This window comes from Pollachius pollachius (assembly GCF_949987615.1).
Source record: "Pollachius pollachius genome assembly, chromosome: 12".
Taxonomy (NCBI): Eukaryota; Metazoa; Chordata; class Actinopteri; order Gadiformes; family Gadidae; genus Pollachius; species Pollachius pollachius.
In genome coordinates, this window is record NC_136945.1 from 555,687 (window position 1) to 575,887 (window position 20,201).

At 47.3% G+C, this 20,201-nt stretch overlaps 1 protein-coding gene across 1 annotated transcript in view; it reads left to right on the forward strand.

Moving 5' to 3' along the window:
• plxnb1b (plexin b1b) overlaps positions 1-20,201 on the forward strand; it is a 74,539-nt gene that overhangs the window by 20,554 nt on the left and 33,784 nt on the right. The window contains exons 3-5 of the mRNA XM_079747427.1: positions 16,546-16,655; positions 16,841-17,942; positions 19,127-19,309. Coding sequence (XP_079603553.1) covers positions 16,851-17,942; positions 19,127-19,309 — 1,275 coding nt within the window. The 5' untranslated portion in view covers positions 16,546-16,655; positions 16,841-16,850. The remainder of the gene's footprint in view (positions 1-16,545; positions 16,656-16,840; positions 17,943-19,126; positions 19,310-20,201) is intronic.

Sequence of the window (20,201 nt, forward strand, 5' to 3'; positions counted from 1 at the left end):
CAGTGTAGACGGAAACGCTACGGCGGAGCGTATTGAAGTTTTCCACTCTGGAGGGGGGTTTCAGATTTTTTGCGTTTTTAAGCCCCAAAAACGCCGTCACCGTCTAAACGAAAGGCACTTCCGATAAAATATTTTGTCGTTTTTACCCGCAAGCGTCCTCGTGTAAACGGGGCTTTAGTCTTTGATTTCAGTTTCAGAGTCAGGGAGAACCAGCTTGACTAGTGAGGTGTGACTCCGCCCTGGAATTAATGAAGCCGTTTGGGAATTGGGTCGACATGTGGCAGGTTTTATTCATCCATAGTGGTAGACCGTAGCTGTGTGTGGGTGTGCGCGTGCGCACATGCGCACACCCACATTGTTAAGTCCATGTATTTTGCATACTGGCCGGGGCTCTTTGAAGGACATAGTCCTTCAAAGAGCCCCGGGTAGGGTCTGTGAAGAGTCATCTTATTATGTGACCCAAGACCACAGTCTGGTCAACATGTCTTTGTTAAAAGCAAAATGGAAAAGAAAAAAGCCTCATTCATGTGGAATTTTATTGGATCACGTTTCGTTCCCAAGGCAACGGAAATAGACTCCGTGCGGTAGTTGGAATGGAAGTCAAACGAGCATGTAGAAATATTTTCCATGGCCAAACTGGTTTTAATGTAAGATAGGTCTGTCTGAGATAGTACACCGTCCATCATGGTGATGTATGGTGTATGCAGCAGCACAGCTGCCTTGAGCCTGGTTTCATGTCAGCTAGCTGACAGGAAGTGCAGAGTTATGCCCTGGGCCTTTCGCCTGGTCCTACGCTGATTACAGTGTGTGGGAGAGTCTGTGGGTGAACGGGCTGTCAGTCCCTCATCAAGACTCCCATAACCTCCACTGCCCCGCCCTGTCGATCCCCTGCCTCCCTCCTGCTACACTCAACGAGAGGTGGGGAATAGAGGACTGGTTGTTCTCACACTGCTACCTTGGGTGCGTACAACGTGTGTTGCGGTGTGTCGCTCGGTAAGTTGCATCAAAACAGGGCAATTGCAGGCAAGGTGGGATTGACATGAACAAACCTTGACTCTGACTTCCTTGCATGCTGTCTCCATGTGTATACTGTAGCCACTATATATAGGTCCTACACTAACTGATGCCATTTTAAGAGACATGGACACCCTTTCACTTAATAGAGCCAAGGCGGTGGTATGAAAACATATGTCTGATCATAGAGCTGCAGTAGAGTTGGGGTAATGCAACACCTTGAATCACACATCATGATCTGCTATATAATGTCACATGGTAGGAGCTTTTGTGTATATTTAAAGATTTGCTTCCTTGTTTGATGACCACTCTTGTGGTGCACAAAAGTAAAGTGTCTTTCTGGTTAGCAAGATGGTGTTTGGGGTGACCAAGGGAGAGCGGTATGTGTGTGGTTGGTTGGTTTAATACTTCCTCTTTCTATATTGATCAGTTGACTGGATGCCCGTCTCAGGCACGCAGGGGGTCTTCTGGAAAGGACCCTGCTGTTGTGTCAATTTAGTTCAAATGAGGTGTGGTTAAAACAGGAGGCTATCAGGACCTCCAGCAGAGTGGGCTGAAAGACACACACACACACACACACACACACACACACACACACTCTCTTTAATCACCTCCCCCTCCCTTGGTCTGCACACCCCACACTATTGTGTGTGTGTGTGTGGGGTCTGGGTGGGGCAGGACCACTGGTGCGTTTGGACCCTCCCTACAGCCGTTGGGATGCCCATCCGTCATGTCAGGGTGCGTATATTCCCCCCCGGACACCACTCCCCAACTCCCACATCTGGGACGGGGGGGGAGAGCGGTGATGGGGCAGGGGTATCCCTATATCAGGTTGATGACTACCACGAGGCTGGTGCAGAATACAGATGATTGTGTGTGTGTGTGTGTGTGTGAGAGGTTTACGACCTGTGCTTGTTATAGTCTAGGCAGCTGTGAATCTCAAGTAGCATTCCAGTGACCGGCTTTATCATCCATCTGCAATTCAGCCGACGCCTAGCCCAAAAATCACTAGCTCACTGTGACACCACAGAATGGTTACCAATGACCTATTCTCTTCAAAACATCACTTGAATAGCGGATGGATAGACGTTTGTTTTTGCAGCCTGGAGGCTGCGTATGCAGACGAGATTCCACTCGCTGGAGGTTTCTATTTTTAGGTTGTTTTTTAACATTGGTGGGTCAACCGCGTAGAGCAAAGCATGAAGCACTCCCACTGAACCCTCCTGTTGAAAGTAAAGAGAGAAAGTCCTGGTCAAATCCGATGGATTACAAATGAAAAGCTGCCAGTTGTTTTCTTTAGGCAGCGTTCTCAGACGAAATTGCATTCGATGAGAGAAGGTTTGGCATTGTGCTTGTTGTCAAGGTCGGGTCGTTCAGACCTTGTTAAGACGTGAGATGTTATGGGGGCCCTCCCCTCGTAGTCAGTATAATGAGCCGTTGCTGTGTGTGTGTGTGTACACAGACTGGAGCCCAGACTCCTTTGGCTGTCTGTGCTCCATGATGAATGAGACTATTATATCTGAGAGGTGCGAGCCATGACTGTGGAGTGCTATACCAGTGGGTAAACACACACACACACACACACACACACACACACACACACACACACACACACACACACACACACACACACACACACACACACACACACACACAGAGAGAGAGAGAACAACTCCACACTGTTGTATTATTGTGCTATGCGTTGCCCTATTCCCTGTCTTAAACAACCATGTAACAATCCCATTTTGTCATCATTTAGCAGTCTTTCTTCTGGTTGTATATATAGATTCTAGACAGCGATAGATTTCATACGCCCATGGTGCTACATGCCTTTTGGTGATGCCAGGGCCGGGCTTTGTGCTGCTCTATATATAGTGGGGTGTGCCTGACCACCCCAACAAATGAAAGCCTTTCAGTACAGGGGAACCTTTTGGAAAATCTGAAATGGTCAAATGAAAGCATGCACAAAGGAAACATGTTCTCCTGTAACATAATCAGATTACAAAGACAGTACAAAATAGTCCTCTTTACATGAGGCATCATCACTTAGGACGAGATAGCTAGGAGATGATAATAGGAAGGTTTGCTTGGTTCGATACCTCAAGCGTCAGTTTCTTCAGCAAACGCAACCCCTAGAGGCCAAATAACACATTTTCGTCAGCATGTAAGTGAAAACGCTGCTCTCCAGACCTGTACAGGCCCCTTTTCTAACTGCGGGCTGCCGGAACGATTCCAGAGGTTTCCATGTTTGTAACAACTTATCACAGACCAAGCGTGGAACCGATGTAATGTTTTGTCAGCCAGGCAAATCAAAGCACTGTAGTTTATGTTGTTTGATACACTGGCCACTTTTTCAGAAGTAAATCTGACCATTTTGAAACATGTATAGTCCTATAAACAACATTTTCTTTGGAGCAGACTCATTCATGTACATTTGTGGACCTGACGTGTATTTATTCAGGCAGCTCTGGGATGGATCTTCACGAATGTGCTCTATATGGCACTATAAATGCAGTGTTTAGGTTTAGATGTCTTTTTGCCAGAGTGAACTGGTCACAGTACAGCACAGAGCTGAACATGGAGGCCGACTGATATATTGCTCGGTGGATTTTATTGGCCGATATTGGTGCATCACAGATATATCAGTATCGACGTATGAGTCTGCCGATATGAAACTTTTGAAATTGTGAAGATTTATTAACGTAATCAACTCTTTTTAAATCGTCTACTGTTGTGGTTGAACCTCTTAACAGAGCGGATCCGCGTTAACACTCCCGACACTTAGTCTTACATCATGTTCTGTTGAAGGTTAGTAGCTCCTTCCTATACTGCAGTTCCTGGTTCCTTTTAGCTCATGTTTTAAGGCGTTGTTGCTGTGGCCCGAAGCTTTTCTGGAAGCAGCCAATCCCAAAGAGCTATATATATATCAAATAAAGAAAGATGTATCTATATTTTGAATTTCGACCGATATATCGTTATCAGTAAACATCAGATTATTGTTATTTGTGCTGTTCACACATTGGAAAAATCTGATTTGGGCCATTTTTGCTTGCAGTATGAACAAGGCCTAAAATCAATTGGTGGTCACACGTTTCTGCTGTGATTAAATGAGCAAGAATTAAAAAGAGCCACCCAAGAATAATGTCTCCTTTGTTCAGTTCCCCTTCTTAAAACAGGTATGGCTGATCCTTGTGGTCAGGGGTGGCCAGTCCAAGCCAAAAATATAAGTCCAAAGTTAGCGCTTAGCTCTCTTGGTAAGAAGTTGTCCGGTGGGGAACATTCCTGAATATTTGTTACCTCTGAATCAGAGGCTTGAAGAGGGAGAGGTGGACAATGGAGACTAAGTATATCGGTCTTAAACGAGAGATGGAGCGGGCCCTGACCCAGACTTGATTATACTGGTGTTTAGTTTTGACCTGTATTCAGGCACCCAGTGCAAACTAGTGATGTTTCCCTCGCTGTACTGCCACACCGTTTATTGCACGAGGGTTGTGGACGATGCATAGTTGAGCATTTCTTAAAATAATGGAACACTGGTTCACATTCCTCGCTGTGCCTCCATTCATGTTTTTTTTTTTTTCCTGGTCTTTAGTAAGAGAAGAGAGGAGAAAGTAAGCCATATCTGGCAGGGGTATGAAGAGGTAGTAGGACAGTTTACCATTTTAAAACTTCTAATAACCACTGCAGTTCTTGTCAGACCTTTATATAGTGTTCATTCTGGTTTTAAAACAGCAAATTTGTCAAGAGATACTGATGCTGAACCAGTCTGTAGAATATCTCACCTGTTGGTGACATTTTTTTAATATTTAAAGAAATGCTGTTGCAGCTGGGATCAGCAGCTGTCAGCCTCCAGATTCCACAGGCATATTCTTCAAAGTGAAACCTTCGAGTTGTAAAGGACACTCCAATGATCAGCTACACGGGCGAGTCCCTTACATTTACCGTCCACCTAACTCTCTCATCATCTAATCAGAACGTGGTCTGCCCATGATGTAGTTACTCACCCACAGGAGGAATCTTGGGCATTTCGCAGGCCATGGGGAGGGGAGGTCAATGCAATAGGGATATGTTAAGGTACACATTTATCGGAGAGTGTTGGAGACAGTTTTGCAAATAAACTAACAGCTCACCTGCGCTCATTTGGATTTACTGATTGGTATGTTCTCTATTTAGTTAAATAGCATTTTGCTTGACTATAATTGTAATGTTTTCAGTCAATACATGCATCTGAAGGACCTTGACCCACTCCATGGGGGAAAGCTACACGTAGTTTATAACCTTAAAGAGCACCTATTATGCTTTTTCGACTTTTATGACCTATAAACGTTGTTATAATGATTTATAGTCATGTTTAACCATACTAAAGTGTCATATAATGACGTACATGCATTTAGACGTGTTCCCTGCTGACCGTCTGGGGTTGCTGTGCAGAGCACTAAACACTAGGGACGCCGGTCGCCATTCACTTGTTCAAAATGTATCTGCGTAGAACAATCCGGATTTTCCATGTTTGGTAATGCTGCAACATGCTCTTCCGGAAGGTAACCAATCACAACGGAGTGGGGTTGGCAGGAGGGGGGGCGGAGAAGGACAAAGCCGAGTGTTGACAGAGAATGTTGAAAGCGCCCAGATGAGAGGAAGAGTTTCCTGAAAATCGACATCGTTTTTTGTGCTGTGATTCGTGTCAGGTTGCTCTATAGGAGTCATTAATAAGAAATTAAGACCAGAAAAGTAGTATAATAGGAGATCTTTAAATTATGTCACAAAGCCAGAATTCATTGGCTGACAGCATCTTCAATAATGATTTTCTGTTGAAGCATTGCATGTGTTCGTGTTCTCCATCCTCTAGTTTACGAAGGCCCACTCTTCCTGTTCCTCTACTTTCACGGCCTGAAGTCGGCCTGCCTCCCCTGACGTTGTGCAACAGGCATGTTAATCTGGCACCATCAGCAACGCACACCCTTCTATAACGTTATGGAAAAGCAGCATTACACATGGGGACATAGAGGTCTTTTGTGTACTGGTGTTTTAAACGCACACCATTGAGGTGGTCCAAATGAGTACGGTAGTCACTGGGACTTTACCGGCACTCCCTAAGCAGGGTAATGAGAGAAAGAGGGCTTTATGTGTTTCTAGCTGTGGACACACACACACACACACACACACACACTACCTTGTGTTTGGTTGGTGGTCTGTTGACTTGACCATCCAAAACACATCAATGATGTTTGGAGTATTGAACTGTTGTTGAAACTGATGTTAAAATAATAACTACATGATGTATTGATGATAACATTGTGTATCAATATTTCCACAGCAAGAGAGCTGGAGAGGAGATGACAAGGTCTTTTCACTTCTTATTTTGTCTGGCTGTGTTTGAGGACTCTGGTTCACTATGCTGCTGGTGTCCTCTGGATATTAAGTGTTTGTGTTTTTGAGGACTCTCTGGTTCACTTTGCTGCTGGTGTCCTCTGGATATTAAGTGTTTGTGTTTGTGAGGACTCTGGTACACTATGCTGCTGGTGTCCTCTGGATATTAAGTGTTTGAGTTTGTGAGGACTCTGGTTCACTATGATGCTGGTGTCCTCTGGATATTAAGTGTTTGTGTTTGTGAGGACTCTGGTTCACTATGCTGCTGGTGTCCTCTGGATATTAAGTGTTTGTTTTTGTGAGGACTCTCTGGTTCACTTTGCTGCTGGTGTCCTCTGGATATTAAGTGTTTGTGTTTGTGAGGACTCTCTGGTTCACTATGCTGCTGGTGTCCTCTGGATATTAAGTGTTTGTGTTTGTGAGGACTCTGGTTCACTATGCTGCTGGTGTCCTCTGGATATTAAGTGTTTGTGTTTGTGAGGACTCTGGTTCACTATGCTGCTGGTGTCCTCTGGATATTAAGTGTTTGTTTTTGTGAGGACTCTCTGGTTCACTTTGCTGCTGGTGTCCTCTGGATATTAAGTGTTTGTGTTTGTGAGGACTCTCTGGTTCACTATGCTGCTGGTGTCCTCTGGATATTAAGTGTTTGTGTTTGTGAGGACTCTGGTTCACTATGCTGCTGGTGTCCTCTGGATATTAAGTGTTTGTGTTTGTGAGGACTCTGGTTCACTATGCTGCTGGTGTCCTCTGGATATTAAGTGTTTGTTTTTGTGAGGACTCTCTGGTTCACTTTGCTGCTGGTGTCCTCTGGATATTAAGTGTTTGTGTTTGTGAGGACTCTCTGGTTCACTATGCTGCTGGTGTCCTCTGGATATTAAGTGTTTGTGTTTGTGAGGACTCTGGTTCACTATGCTGCTGGTGTCCTCTGGATATTAAGTGTTTGTGTTTGTGAGGACTCTGGTTCACTATGCTGCTGGTGTCCTCTGGATATTAAGTGTTTGTTTTTGTGAGGACTCTCTGGTTAATTTTGCTGCTGGTGTCCTCTGGATATTAAGTGTTGGTTTGCTCAACCGATTCTTAGCAGTGAATTTCACAACTGCAAAAACAACGATGTAATTTCCCAGTGCCTCCGTTAATCTTTTACTCTAGACTTTTTGAACTGGGAACCCGTTGGCTGTAGAGCAGGAGTGGGGCGTTGGTCAAAAGCATGGTCAAAGCTCCAGTCTCGAATGAGGGTAAATGATGACAGTGTCAGGGAAGATACTTTCCAACATGTAAGAGTTTGCTCAACTACATATATATATGGAGAGGGACTATCCAATCTAGGACAAAAAAGAAACAACAAAGCATTGCCCATAAGGGGGGCGGAGGAGGTGTGTGTTTGTGTGTGTGTGTGTGTGTGTGTGTGTGTGTGTGTGTGTGTGTGTGTGTGTGTGTGTGTGTGTGTGTGTGTGTGTGTGTGTGTGTGTGTGTTTAGCACTCCTCTTATCGCCCATGCCATGCAGCCTTTCAACTCCATCAAAGCACCTTCGGCTACAAACAAATACCTTCCTCCACTCAAAGAAAAGCCGTCCGGGATTAAACTTGACAATAAATACACGTTGCTGGTAAACTTCTGGTTTGGGTAGAGTCTGAGCCTTTGTTCAGGAGAGAAGTCATTGTCCCTGTGACAGTGTTCATAAAGTCACCAGATGGCTGAATCTCAGCTGTAAATCCTCCCCATGGCGGCTGATGGCCCTTTGTCTTAGGGCCGCAGAGTTGATTCTAGTGTTGTTCTGTTATTCTTGTGTCTTTTACGTGGCTGGAGTCAAACAAAAGCGTAATATTAGTATCAACAGCAGCTCTGTTTATTAATGGCTAGCTAGGGCTGTCTCAGTGCTCTCCTATGTAACCATGTCATTAAGACATGACTCACTGGCCAAAGGACGCTATGGCTGTTCCTTCTCAGGGAGGATTTAAGAAAGTTCTGCATTCTTTCCAGTTATGTGGTCATAGTTCTGACATAAGCGTTTAAAGAGGCACGCAAGCTCTAATTTCACGCTGAACACACAGGCTTATGGCATTCTCTTTCTCTCATACACGCACCCCAACACCTGCACACATACACACGCACGCACGCACGCACACACGCATGCACTTCTCTTTTAACCATGTTTTATGTGAGCATGATGAGCAGAGAGGACACGACCGACTGAAACGGATGTGCTGCTTCACTCTCTCCAGAGTCCTAAAAACATGATTATCTCCAGGCTCTATCTGAGGAGTTTGGAAGCTTCTGTGTACACCTCGCTGTTAAAGGTACGTAGTGCTAGTTTTCTGAACGGTGTTCCCGTCTAGCCCAACTGGTAGAGCACACGTGGTTGAATGAACCTTAAAAGCACAAAATGCATCCATACACTGGCTACCAGAATGCATGTTTTGTGGTAAAAGCTTTGTTAAAAACAGTCAGCATATGGTAGTTTGTGGAGGGTTGCGCAGGTTGGGTCTTTGCCTTAATAGTGCAGGATTATCAGTGATCAGACATGTTAGTGCCTCCGGGTGCGTATTCCTTTGGTCTGAGCGCGTGTTTGTGGCTTCTGGCTTGCCTGCTAATCCAGCTGTTGCCATGGCAGACACCTAGCGGGGCTCCCGGACTAGTCTGTACAGAGAACGGCTTAGGCACCAAGGCCTCCACAGTACACACTGTCGGTTCAAAATAGCACCAAGATGGCCAATACTCTTCTAGTCTTATTACGGAAAACAGATCTGTCCCCAAGCCCCTGGAAGCCTGGTTCATGTTAGTACAATGTCCTGTCCTGCGGTGGCAAGGCGTTTATAGCTAACAGCACACCGATCAACCGATGTCAACGGTGGCGTTTGTGTTGTTTCCGTCTTTTTCGTTCTTGTCCAAACCAGCGTAGCTCGCAGTGGAACAGCAAAGCCCTCCTCTTCAATGGCCGATGTACCTCTGACTCCAGCTCCTCGATCAAAGTACATGGTGAAGAGCCCCCTACTGGCGATGCATGCCATTTACCAATATGTCTGTTGTATGTTATGTCGATTTTGTGGAAAATCTGTTCATATGTATGTAGGATAACAAACGGTTGCCTTGCATCTGGGGAGTTTTGCTCCATTCCGTTGCTCCTCATTTCAATGGTAGTTGACGGTTTGGTTTGGAAAGGGGATGTTTGGAACATTAAATCATAACCTCAGACCCTTCAGAGAAAAACAGGTGTCTGGTATCAGCTATCGGGTCGGAAACAATGTGTGATTGCTGTCTGTGTTCAACTCCACACTACTATGGCCGACAGGTTTGCCACACAGACAGCTGCCTTCCACAATGGTTTCCCTGTACCTAGAAATGATACACTTTCCTTAAACACACAACTTTGTGTTTGAACACAAGCCAGTGTGTCAAAGGGATTTACTTATTTTCATTATACCGTACACAAGTCAGCCATTCCCAATGGACACTGATTATTTTTCTTACATTTAAGGTCATTTCATTTCCAGACCGACCAGATTAAGATTTTTTTCCACTTATATAGATTAAGTAAGATTCTTGCCAACCAATAGGGAGAGCGATGGGTGGGGGATAGGTCATGAGGCCTGTTGTCGTCATCGCATAGTGCTGAACACTCGTGTCTTCATGCAGCCTAGACCTACTCCACGTCACCGCCTACATCAAACCCAGGAGTCACTGTGATGCTCATGCCGGTCGGCCCATGTGGGTCTTTATGAAGTTTGCAACTGTTGACCATCATGTCGCAACAACCCAGAGAAACGTTGAAACTTCATTTTACGGCTTCTTGTATTTACAACTCAGTTTTTCTAGTTGCTTTGAAGTGCTGTTCGCTGTAATTCACCACTGTAATGTCTGTACACCAGATGTCCTCCATTTTGATGTGTTTGTAGACGTTGTATCCATGTTGTCACTGCTCTAAAAGGGGTTAAGGATGAGTTGTACACAAATAAGAACAGACAATGTGAGTGTGCCACACAGAAGACACTGGGAGCCTTCTAGTGTAGTAGGATTAACGCTCATCCTTTTTTCCTCTGGGGCCATTTTATCAGAGCTATAAAGTCTAACGCAGGGGTCACCAACACAGTGCCCGCGGGCACCAGGGCACCCGCAAGGACCATATGAGGCGCCCGCAGGCCTGTTCTAAACATAGCACAACTCATTCTTGAACAACTCTTTCACACCTTTTCTAAGTCAATGTTGATAATTATTGCGAGAAATCATTAACATGATCAGTGTCTTCACATAGATGAGTATCATTAATCAATATTAATAATATGTAACTAAAGGCAAACTGAGCAAATTTGTTATTTCAGAAGAGTGTATCACACTGGGTGCGCTTCGTATGACTCAGTACCCATGTAGCTCTCAGGTTCAAAAAGGTTGGTGACCCCTGCTCTAACGGCTCCTGTGAACTTCCTCCCTCCAAACCACCACTCATTCCCCTCCAGTGACAAGTGCCTCAACCCTCGACCGAGGGAACATGTCCAGTAGAAATTCTCAAGGGGGGGCCACCCCTTTTAGGGCGGTCGAACAGCTGAAACTCTCCCACTTTTTTCCATTTATTGTCTTGGAGAAGTTTCTGGAATAATGCGCTGGCCTGAAACACAACGTCTTGACTTTTTTCCGGAGCTTTCGTTCTCTGAAGTAACTTTGCGGGCGGGGGAATCTGTTCAGTGATTGCTGAGGGATGTGTGCTATAAATAACTTGTTGATAGCCAGCCAGCCGGCCAGTCTAGCGCCAGCGGACGAGACTCATGCAGGGAGAGCAGCTAGGAGCAGCGAAGCACTAATAACACCAGTTCAGCCCGTCTTAAGCCCTTCCGAGTACAGTGAGCAACATGAGGCTGACTGGTGTGTAATGTCAGTCATCTTGAACGTACACACTCATCAGTTCACCCCCCCCCCCCCCCCACCATGTAGCCTGACCCGGTTTTTGCATCTGAAAACTCTTGCTATGTTGTATTGCTGTGCATCTGCACATAGTTTTAAACGATAGCCTGTAATACCAATGTCCCAGTCAACGGATGCACATGGAGCCACACTAAATAGTTTGTAGTTCTCCTGTAGGCAGGAGCTGTGAGTCTGCCAAATCCTACCCCCCTGTATACTGGGTGACCCCAAGGTTGGGAAACTGTGATGAGGCCTAGTACCTTAACAAATCAAATGTTTATTCCCTCAAAGTTTAGAAATATAGATGTTCAAAGAAATGTCCTGAAGATTTTCCAAACCGTCCCAAACCCCTCCCATGTTAGGCTGAGGAACTAGACGTTGGCTCCGAGACTGAAGCAGCCAGCATCATGGCTGATCAAACACAGGCCGTCCCAAATGCTATGGCTAATGTGTGCGCTATTATATAAGCTTCTGATAAATGCTCTAGACTTCAAGACACGCGCATCTTGAAGAGTGTCATGCAGAGTTGAAGAGTACGTATGGGAATTTAGTAAATTTCAATGTATGGCTAATTTGATAATATTTAGCCTTCAAGCTGAAATGGTGCGCTGAACCCTCTGCAAGTGTGTGGTTGATGCCAGTATTGTTATCACTCACTCACTCACTCACTCACTCACTCACTTTATATTTATCCTGTACAGTTGTATTTGTATTTTTTCTTATTTCACCAATGCAAAGGCAAAAATCCAATAATAGTAGTGATAGCAGCAACGTTTTGTTTATCCTACACGTTTTAGTCTCAATGAACCAGGGGGTTTGACTTCCTGTCCTACCTCTCCATCCTCGCTTTATGACCACGATACAACGTCTCCCCTCCTGCTAGGTCTAGGCTAGGTAGGTTTTATACGGACCGCCCCTCAGACCCCAGCCCAGGAAACAATAGACCCCGTTTACGAGAAGACCCTAATGGTTTCCACAGCTCGTATATCAGCGCATACAGTGGCACTGGGGCCGGCGGGAGAACGCGGAGGGCCACTGTTTGTGGAACGGAACACCACCCGCTCTTCACAGCCACTAAAGCTTCCTTTGTAAACATGGTTCTGTTGATGTTACGCCATTACTGATTGCAGATGGTTTGTAATTCCCCCAAAGGCCAGATAAGTCCTGCCTTCCTGTCTGTGAGAGAAAAAAAAACAAACAAACATCTCTAAAGAACGACCTACTGTTATTGCGTGTGTGTGTGTGTGTGTGTGTGTGTGTGTGTGTGTGTGTGTGTGTGTGTGTGTGTGTGTGTGTGTGTGTGTGTGTGTGTGTGTGTGTGTGTGTGTGTGTGTGTGTGATTTAAACCGCACACACATGCTCACGTCCCTAATTAAAAAGTTGCCTGGTTCTGCCACCGCTACATTCTGTGAATCTGAATGCTGACTGAGGCATTATGGGTAGGCGACACTGTAATTAATTACCAAGACTCCCCTTCTTCTCTGTTCTGAAGCGCTGGGCCGTAAAACTCTCCCCCGCCTGCTTCAGAACGTCCATCGGTAAGAAGGTAGTGATTGAAAGAGCAGCGATCAAGGATGACACCAAAATATGTATATGTATATATGTGTGTGTATATATATATATATATATATATATATATATATACTTATGCACACAAATCGCTCGCTCTGTCTGGATCTCTCTGTCTCTTTCTGTCTGTCTGTCTGTCTGTCTCTCTGTCTGTGTGTGTTGTGGCGTATTATCATTAGTCACATTCCATCAGTTCTCAGCGATCACTGAGGCTTGCAAGCACTTGTTTGCTGCACATTTCCCTCGCCTGTTCCCTCGCCCCCCCCTCTCGCTCTCTCTTCAGCCCCTTCTCTCTATTGTTCTCCGGTGCCCCCATTTCTTTCCTTTCTGTCCCCTGCTCAGCTCTCCAAGCGGAGCTCTCCCTCCCTCTGCAGCCCCAGTGCGGCTGGTCCTGAGGCTGGTTGCTGAGTGGTAACGGCTGCTGTGGTCAGCAAGTCAGCCGGCCATGAGACTCACATGATGGAACGCTTCTTAGTGCTATCCACAACTTCTGTCCAGCTTCTGTTGCACCGGCGGGTTTGATATCCTGCCATCACAATATTACGAATGAAAATACCTTCTTGTGGGTTTAAAATATATTTAGCAATATTTAATATTTTGAAAATGGCAAGGAAGAGGTGTTGGTTACATTGTAATATAAGTTCAATAGGCCTGAAGTTACAAGGGGATTTATATGTGAGCTGAGGTCGTGATCTACAATCGTATGAGCTACATTGTGATGCAAAGACCAACCATTTCCTATGGTCGGACAGATCTTTCCATATAAATTCATTAACCGTACAAACACTTACAGTGAAACCAAGAACATAGGCCTGCGTGAAGTAATGGGGCGTGAACTAAAACTAAATGGAGAGGAACTTTCATCCGGAGACTAAATGTGATTTCCCAAACAGGAGAATTGAATCATCAGTCCATTCTCTTGTTCTCATGTGTCTGAGCACACTGAATGAGTGTGAGTGTGATTGGATTACTCACTGCTTGAATGGGGAACCCTTCTTCTACCAAACCAGCCTCTGTCGGCGTTGCTTTACCATGGAACCCGTTTCAATGAAGATCAGAACAAGGGGGCTTGCCTTGAAAGAATGAAGTTTAATGCAGTAGCTTAAGTCATCTTGTCCCCTTATTACAAGGTGCTGCTTGCCGCTAGTCCTGCTCAAAGAGTCATGGAACCGAGGGATGTCTGTGAGGTAAAGCTTTACAAAGGAAAGCCCATCAATGAGGAAATGTAAGGCCAGAACAATGAAAATATAACTACTTCTGCTACAAACCACTTGGTCCAACGTAGAAGTGCGCACTAGCTCACTATTCTCCCAGCAGGCCCATATAAGAACGCAGGGTCAGTTTGGGGGATTCCCTTGATGAATCACAACACATGTGGTTTAACTCTCCTCCACTGGAGAGCAGCCATCCTGTCAGCCATCTGCCGGAGAGTTCCTCTCCGTCGACGCGCTCACCAGTCTCCAGAAGCTCACACGCTCACATGTCTGCTAGACAAACCCGAGACATGGCCTTCATATGTAGCTTGCTGTGCGCGCCGCGAACCGGCAGCCCTCAGCTAGCATAAAAAATACTACAGAGAGGATCCCGAATTAGTTGTGCATTGATCTGCTATTGAGCGGAACCGTGGCGGTCTGGAAGCAGTCTGAGGGGGGGGGAGGTCTCATTTAATAATGCAGTTGAATGCTGGTGCTTCTGCTCTGGTAAATGTTTTCTTATCCCACAATCACACTCTCTGGTTGGCCGTCCCTCGTGGGGGTCCTGAGCCTGGTTCCCACAGTGTTTAGAGCTCTGAACTCTGCCGGGGGGGGGCAGTGCAGCCGGGACCGTCTTCAGGGAGAAGGAGCCAGCGGCCTCCTCTCCTCTCTTCCCTCCCTTCTGGAATTCCAGCCTTGACCCCCCTGGGAGCCGCGGCCGGCGTGCCGGACCAGGACCGGGCGCCCCGTTTGAGGTGTTGTTTACGGGCTTTCATTAGAGACGATGTGTTGCTATGGCGATAGAAGGGCATGACAGTTTAATTCTGTCAACAACTCATTTGGAATTAAATGAATTCCTCCAGGTATGTGCCATGTCAGCAAACACGACGTCTATATAAACTGTTTTATGGATAAGAGGTACCTTTGTTTATTTGTTCAATATATGTGATATAGTGCTTTTTGTTTCATTTGCAGTCATTTAAATGTTGGTCATTTATGGTTTATATATTAATCGGCCGCCTCTCGGAGTACGACCACCACTTTGAGGCGTCCTTCGCCTGCCGCTGCCACGTCTACTCCCTGTTCTACCGGCGGGACCTCTGGTGTCTTTTTGTAATTATAGTTCCGTTGAGTTATATCCAAAACAGAAAACACCTAAGGAAGAGCATCCATTAATTGAGGATTTAATTCATTCCTACAGAATAAATTCCTTTTCAAAGAGGTCACCCTGCATCCTCCTGTGGTTGAGGAGTGGAACACAACCTTCTATTTAATATAAATCTTGGATGCCATGCAAGCAGAAATGAGACGGATAAAAGGGTAATAGAAGGAGGGAAAGGGTAGAGGGGGTATAATTTAGCGCGAGCCACAAGGAGGTATCCATTACTGTGCAGACAGACGTGTAGATGTGCTCCAGAGCATATGGCTGACGGGGGGCAGACAGCACCACTGCTCTCCAGACCCCTACTTCAGTGTCCGCCAGTGCCTGAACACAAATTATTTCATTCTTTGTATCCTAGCAATGTAGGAGGTTCATATGCCGTCTGTGTGTGTGCATGAAGGGAGGGTGCCCCTCTTTGACTGACATTGATTGCTTGGTTTTTGCAAAGGATTCACTATCCATAAAAGAGCCAGCAGCAAGCCTGGGAATTCTGATAGAAATGTAACTAGGAAGAGCATTCCCGACGGCTTTGACAACTAATAATAAGGAAATCCACCTTTATTTGTAGAGCTAGGCAGCATGTTTGATAGATAGTAAGATACATCAAACATAATCAATCGAGAAATATGTTTGAAGAGCAATACATCAACACATTTAACTTATTGTCGTTAAGTGGTTTTCCTATTCAAGCTAGTGGGACTCTTCGTCACTTCCACCATCTAATGCCATGTGACCTCATATCACCGCCTGGATGATATGAAATCACAAGACGAGTGCATGCCAACAGAGCGTTTAAAATATAGGGCCCTGCACCGCATCCTAACCCCTCTCTCCCCCGTGTGGCTCTGTGTTCTAACCCCTCTCTCCCCCGTGTGGCTCTGTGTTCTAACCCCTCTCTCCCCCATGTGGCTCTGTGTTCTAACCCCTCTCTCCCCCATGTGGCTCTGTGTTCTAACCCCTCTCTCCCCCATGTGGCTCTGTGTTCTAACCCCTCTCTCCCCCATGTGGCTCTGTGTTCTAACCCCTCTCTCCCCCATGTGGCTCTGTGTTCTAACCCCTCTCTCCCCCATGTGGCTCTGTGTTCTAACCCCTCTCTCCCCCATGTGGCTCTGTGTTCTAACCCCTCTCTCCCCCATGTGGCTCTGTGTTCTAACCCCTCTCTCCCCCATGTGGCTCTGTGTTCTAACCCCTCTCTCCCCCGTGTGGCTCTGTGTTCTAACCCCTCTCTCCCCCATGTGGCTCTGTGTTCTAACCCCTCTCTCCCCCATGTGGCTCTGTGTTCTAACCCCTCTCTCCCCCATGTGGCTCTGTGTTCTAACCCCTCTCTCCCCCGTGTTTCACAGGTCGTCTTCGGAAGGAGCCATTTCTTCAGCGTCTCTTCTTGTTTTTATTCCTGTGCCAGCTGGGCAGCTGGAGGAGACATGACCCCATAACACAGCGTTGGAAACAAATGGTGAGGAAACACATCTGCCTGTTTGACTTTATCGCTGTTCCAGATCCAAGGTCCACTCATTGATTGTTTTAGCGGCTCATAGCGTGAATGACCTGGTGGTTACTCCCTAGAGGTGAGGGCCGCTGACTCCCTTCAGTGATCGGGTGGGGGCCCGGGCTGACGTGTGTCCTCTCTGCCCCATCCAGCTCTGTGGGGATGGTGCAGCGCACCTCGGGGGCCCCAGGCCCGCTCTCAGTGCTGCTGCTGGCCGCCACCGTGGCCTCCGCCCTCGCCCCGCCCCCCTACCCCTCCTTCGGCCGCAACGACACCGTCTTTGAGCACCTGGCGCTGCACCCGGACCCCGCGGTGGGCCGGGTGTACGTCGGGGGGCGGGACCGCCTCTACCAGCTGGACCGCACCCTGGCGCTGGAGCTGCAGGATGACACGGGGCCCGTGACGGACAGCCGCGAGTGCCTGCCCCCCGTCACCCAGGGCAACTGCCCCCAGGCTCGGCTCACCCCCAACCACAACAAGCTGCTGCTGGTGGACCCCTACTCCATGGAGCTGATCGCCTGCGGCAGCGTCAACCAGGGCATCTGCCAGAAGCGCAGCCTGGCCAATGTGTCCACAGTGCTGTTCTCGGCCCAGCGGCCCGTGGACACGCAGTACGTGGCGGCCAACGACCCCGGGGTCAGCACGGTGGGGCTGGTGGTGCGCTCCCGGCCCTCCCGCCAGCCCGTGCTGTACGTGGGGCGCGGCTACACCAGCAGCCACCCGCCCATCTCCACCCGCAACCTGAAGCAGGAGCCCGTCTTCTCCTACGAGGAGACGGCCAAGCTGGCAGTGGCGGGCCGCCTCTCGGAGTACGACCACCACTTCGTGGCGTCCTTCGCCCGCCGCCGCCACGTCTACTTCCTGTTCTACCGGCGGGACCTCAAGTCGCTGTCGCGCGAGTACCGCAGCTACGTGTCCCGCGTGTGCCTGGACGACCAGGCCTACTACTCCTACGTGGAGGTGCCCCTGACCTGCCGCTCGGGCGCGGGGAAGGTGTACAACCTGCTGCAGGCGGTGCGGCTGGGCGGGGCGGAGCGCGGCTCGGAGGTGCTGCTGGGCGTGTTCTCCACGCGGCTGGCCTCGTCGGCGCGGCCCAGCGACGACTCGGCGCTCTGCACCTTCCGGCTGGAGGAGCTGGAGAGCAGGATCGACGCCACGCGGGACCTGTGCTACACGCAGTCGGGCCGGGAGGCCGGGGCCGACGCCGCCTACATCGAGTACGACGTCAAGTCCAACTGCGCCAACCTGCCCGAGGTGAGGGGGGCGTCTCCGGGGGGCTATGTTGGCTGTGGTTCTGGATGGATGATGCTAACAGTCAGACACCAGAGAGCATTCAGTGGTGTGTATTGGAATGTAGATGTTGGGATTTAGCTTTAGAACAAATATTGTCTATCTCGATAGCTAGCAATGATATATTATAGTGCAAAATGTTTACAATTTCTTTCCAAACGTCCCTATTGCGATCGTAATGGGATTGGAGGGGATCCCCTCAAACATAATTGCAGGTGTGTTGGTGTATGTTGAGAGCAGCATGCTCTGTTTCTGTCTAGTGTGTCATCCGGGGTCGAACCCCAAACCTCCACGGACACACACTCAATAGTCGTTAAGCTTGGTTTGGGTAAGGAATAGAACTAGATGAATGGCACAACAGGAAGGATAATGTCACACAGGCACGCTGTTTAAAGGTCCCTTATTACCCAGCGAGCCGTTGGGCCGGGTGAATACAGGCCAGGTGAATACAGGCCAGAGGAGTTAGTGGTAAAGTTAATACTTAGCGTCCTGTCTTGGTTATGGTTCTAGACTGGACATCATGAGCTGTATTGGTTGCACACACTGTTTCTTTCGATACAGGTGATGTTTTATCAGAACCTACATTAAGCTCTTGTGAGGGTTAGTGGTGACAACATTAGCATTCCAGCAGACTTTACTTTTCAAAGCCCAGGCCAGCTGCTTCCACCAAGGAACCATCCGACCCCAGGGAGGCCTCTTTCAGGGGCCTCAACACTGGAATCCTGGGTTCATTGCCTCAACCTTCCTATTGCTCACCTCAAGACCAGTTGACCCCCAGTTTCAAACGCTCTCTTGGAAACATAAATCTTGCAGAACCAAAGACAACACTCGCTGTTCCAGCGTGTAACCGAACTGCAGAAGCAAAGCGCTGTAGCAGCCCGGGGGGAGGACCGAGCTCTTGGTCACAGCCTGAGGGGGGCGGTTCCTCCAGTATTTTGACCTCCTCCTTCAGCCTTTCCACACACACACACACTGAGCATAACTCTTACAAATCTCACCTTCCGTAATAAGTTGTTTTCTCCTCCAAGTATTATTCAGTATTATTTATTTCGATCACCAGGCCAGAGGTTATGATCATCTTGGGTTTTACTTTAACACACAACGCCATGTGTTTGCCTGCTATCTCTTATAACTCTTGGTGCTCACAGAACACGCTGGAGGCCTACCCCTGCGGCTCGGACCACACCCCAAGCCCCATGGCCAGCCGCACGCCCGTGGTGGCGGAGACCATCCTGCACAGTCCGTCGGCGAGGCTCACCGCCGTGGCCGTCAGCGTCAGGGAACACCACACCATCGCCTTCCTCGGGGACTCCAAAGGCAACCTGCACAAGGTACGGGCTAGAGACCTGCACAAGGTACAGCGACCGTCACCTGCACAGGGTACAGGCTAGAGACCTGCGTGTGTGTGTGTGTGTGTGTGTGTGTGTGTGTGTGTGTGTGTGTGTTCTATATATCATACATATATAAGATCAAAATCCAATCACTTCCATCACTGTGGAGGAGAGGTCACTGACTAGTGCCTTCAGCCAGACTGGCTAAAGGCACTTTAGTCAGAGGTTACAGAGAGTAGAATAGAAAATTGAACCAGACAACACTTCTAGATCTTTCTATCACCAATTAAAACGATGGATGATTAATCAATACACATGTCAGCACTAAGCTCTTTCTGCTGCCGCTTGCTATGTCCTGCTTGTTGCAGTGAAGTTCTGTTTGTACACGTGTCTGTCTGCATACGTTTGTCTAAACCAGGCCTGTCAAACTCAAATACCCAGTGGGCCGAAATAAAAAACTGGGTCCAAGCCGTGGGCCGGACATATCAATATTTATTATGAACTTAAGTTTTACCTATATTGAATCTGAAAGTGGCCTAAAGCTTAGGTTTATAAGCTATTGCAATAAGATCTATTCATTTGTAGGCCTAAACATGAACTCAGCCTTAGTTTTACACATACATATATAATCTGAAACAAGGAGTCTAACTCAGATCAAATTTCAAAATATAATAAAGAAGACACTAATTCTCATGCCTCTCTCATTGAAAATCCAAACAATAAGATTTATTTATTTGTAGGCCTAAACATGAACTCAGCCTTAGTTTCACACATATAAATAGATATGTAATCTGAAACAAGGAGGCTAACTCAGATCAAATTTCAAAATAAAATAAAAAAGACACTAATTTCACATGCCTCAATTAATATCCAAACATATACAAAAGTGCAA